The sequence below is a fragment of the Calidris pugnax genome, unplaced genomic scaffold (genome assembly GCF_001431845.1).
Source record: "Calidris pugnax isolate Ruff unplaced genomic scaffold, ASM143184v1 scaffold280, whole genome shotgun sequence".
NCBI lineage: Eukaryota > Metazoa > Chordata > Aves > Charadriiformes > Scolopacidae > Calidris > Calidris pugnax.
The window spans coordinates 55,047-56,752 of record NW_015091123.1 but is presented as its reverse complement, the minus strand read 5'-3'; the positions used below and the strand labels follow the sequence as shown (position 1 = coordinate 56,752).

General features: G+C 57.6%; 1 protein-coding gene across 1 annotated transcript in view; it reads left to right on the top strand.

The window, feature by feature from the left end:
* Positions 1-1,706, top strand: part of DMTN (dematin actin binding protein) — a 33,043-nt gene that overhangs the window by 28,017 nt on the left and 3,320 nt on the right. Inside the window, exon 19 of the mRNA XM_014958392.1 lies at positions 171-282. Within this exon, the coding sequence (XP_014813878.1) occupies positions 171-282 (112 nt within the window). The remainder of the gene's footprint in view (positions 1-170; positions 283-1,706) is intronic.

Here is a 1,706-nt window from a genome sequence, read left to right as displayed (position 1 = left end):
TGTGTGGGTGGGTGATGGTTTTTGGTTTGGTGGTTGTTGTGATTCTGTGATTCTGTCATTCTGCTGATGGACCTTCCCCCCCCACACCATGCCAGCCCCCGGGGGGGCAAAGAAGGATGGGGTCCCACCTTCTGCTTGCCCATGGGCTTCTCCTCATCTTCCTTCTGCAGCAGCAGAGCTTGGACCGAGCAGTGCAGAGGCAGCGCAGGAGACCCGTGTCTGCTCTGCCCCTCGGTGCCTCCAGCATCGCCCCCCACAGCACCCCCCCGCCCTCGGCTGCAGGTGAGTGGGGGCTGGATGCTCCATCCAGGGGAGCAGAGGGCTGATGGCGTGCACCCCAGCCCCATGAGCAGGGTGTTGTGCTGTGATTCCCCTGCCCTTCCTCCCGAGCATCCTTCCGCTCCTCTTCCTCCCCAGAATCCTTCCTATGACCTTCCTCCCAAGCATCATTCCTCTGCTCTTCCTCCCCAGCACCTTTCCGTTGCCCTTCCTCTCCAGCACTCTTCCTCCTTAGCCCCCTTCCTCTGCTCTTTGTCCCCAGAATCCTTCACCTGCCCTTCTTCCTGCGCATCCTTCTTCTTCCTCCCCAGAATCCTTCCTCTGCCCTTCCTCCTGAGCATCATTCCTTTGCTCTCCTTCCCCAGCATCCTTCCTCCCCACCATCCTTCCTCTGCCCTTCTTCCTGCGCATCCTTCTTCTTCCTCCCCAGAATCCTTCCTCTGCCCTTCCTCCTCTGCATTCCTTCCTTGCTCTCCTTCCCCAGCATCCTTCCTCCCCACCATCCTTCCTCTGCCCTTCTTCCTGAGCATCATTCCTCTGAGCTTCCTCCCCAGCATCCTTCCTCCCTAGCACTTTTCCTCTGCTCTTCCTCCCCAGAATGTCTCCTCTTTCCTTCCTCCTGAGCATCATTCCTCTGCTCTTCTTCCCCAGCACCTTTCCTTTGCTCTTCTTCCCCAGCACTCTTCCTCCCCACCATCCTTCCTCTGCCCTTCCTCCCCAGCATCCTCCCTCTTCTCTTCCTCTCCAGCATCCTTCCTCCCCAGAATCCTTCCTCTACCCTTCTTCCTGAACATCCTTCCTCTGCTCTTCCTCCCCAGCATCATTCCTCTGAGCTTCCTCCCCAGCATCCTTCCTCCCTAGCACCTTTCCTTTGCTCTTCCTCGCCAGCATTCTTGCTCCTTAGCCCCCTTCCTCTCCTCTTCCTCCCCAGAATCACTCCCCTTCCTCCTGAGCATCATTCCTCTGCTCTTCTTCCCCAGCATCCTTCCTCTGCCCTTCCTCCCCAGCATCCTCCCTCTTCTCTTCCTCTCCAGCATCCTTCCTCCCCAGAATCCTTCCTCTACCCTTCTTCCTGAGCATCCTTCCTCTGCTCTTCCTCCCCAGCATCATTCCTCTGAGCTTCCTCCCCAGCACTTTCCCTTTGCTCTTCCTCCCCAGAATCCTTCCCCTGCCCTTCTTTCTGCGCATCCTTCCTCTCCTCTTCCCCTCCAGAATCCTTCCTCTACCCTTCTTCCTGAGCATCCTCCCTCTTCTCTTCCTCTCCAGCATCCTTCCTCCCCAGAATCCTTCCCCTGCCCTTCTTTCTGCGCATCCTTCCTCTCCTCTTCCCCTCCAGAATCCTTCCTCTACCCTTCTTCCTGAGCATCCTCCCTCTTCTCTTCCTCTCCAGCATCCTTCCTCCCCAGAATCCTTCCCCTGCCCTTCTT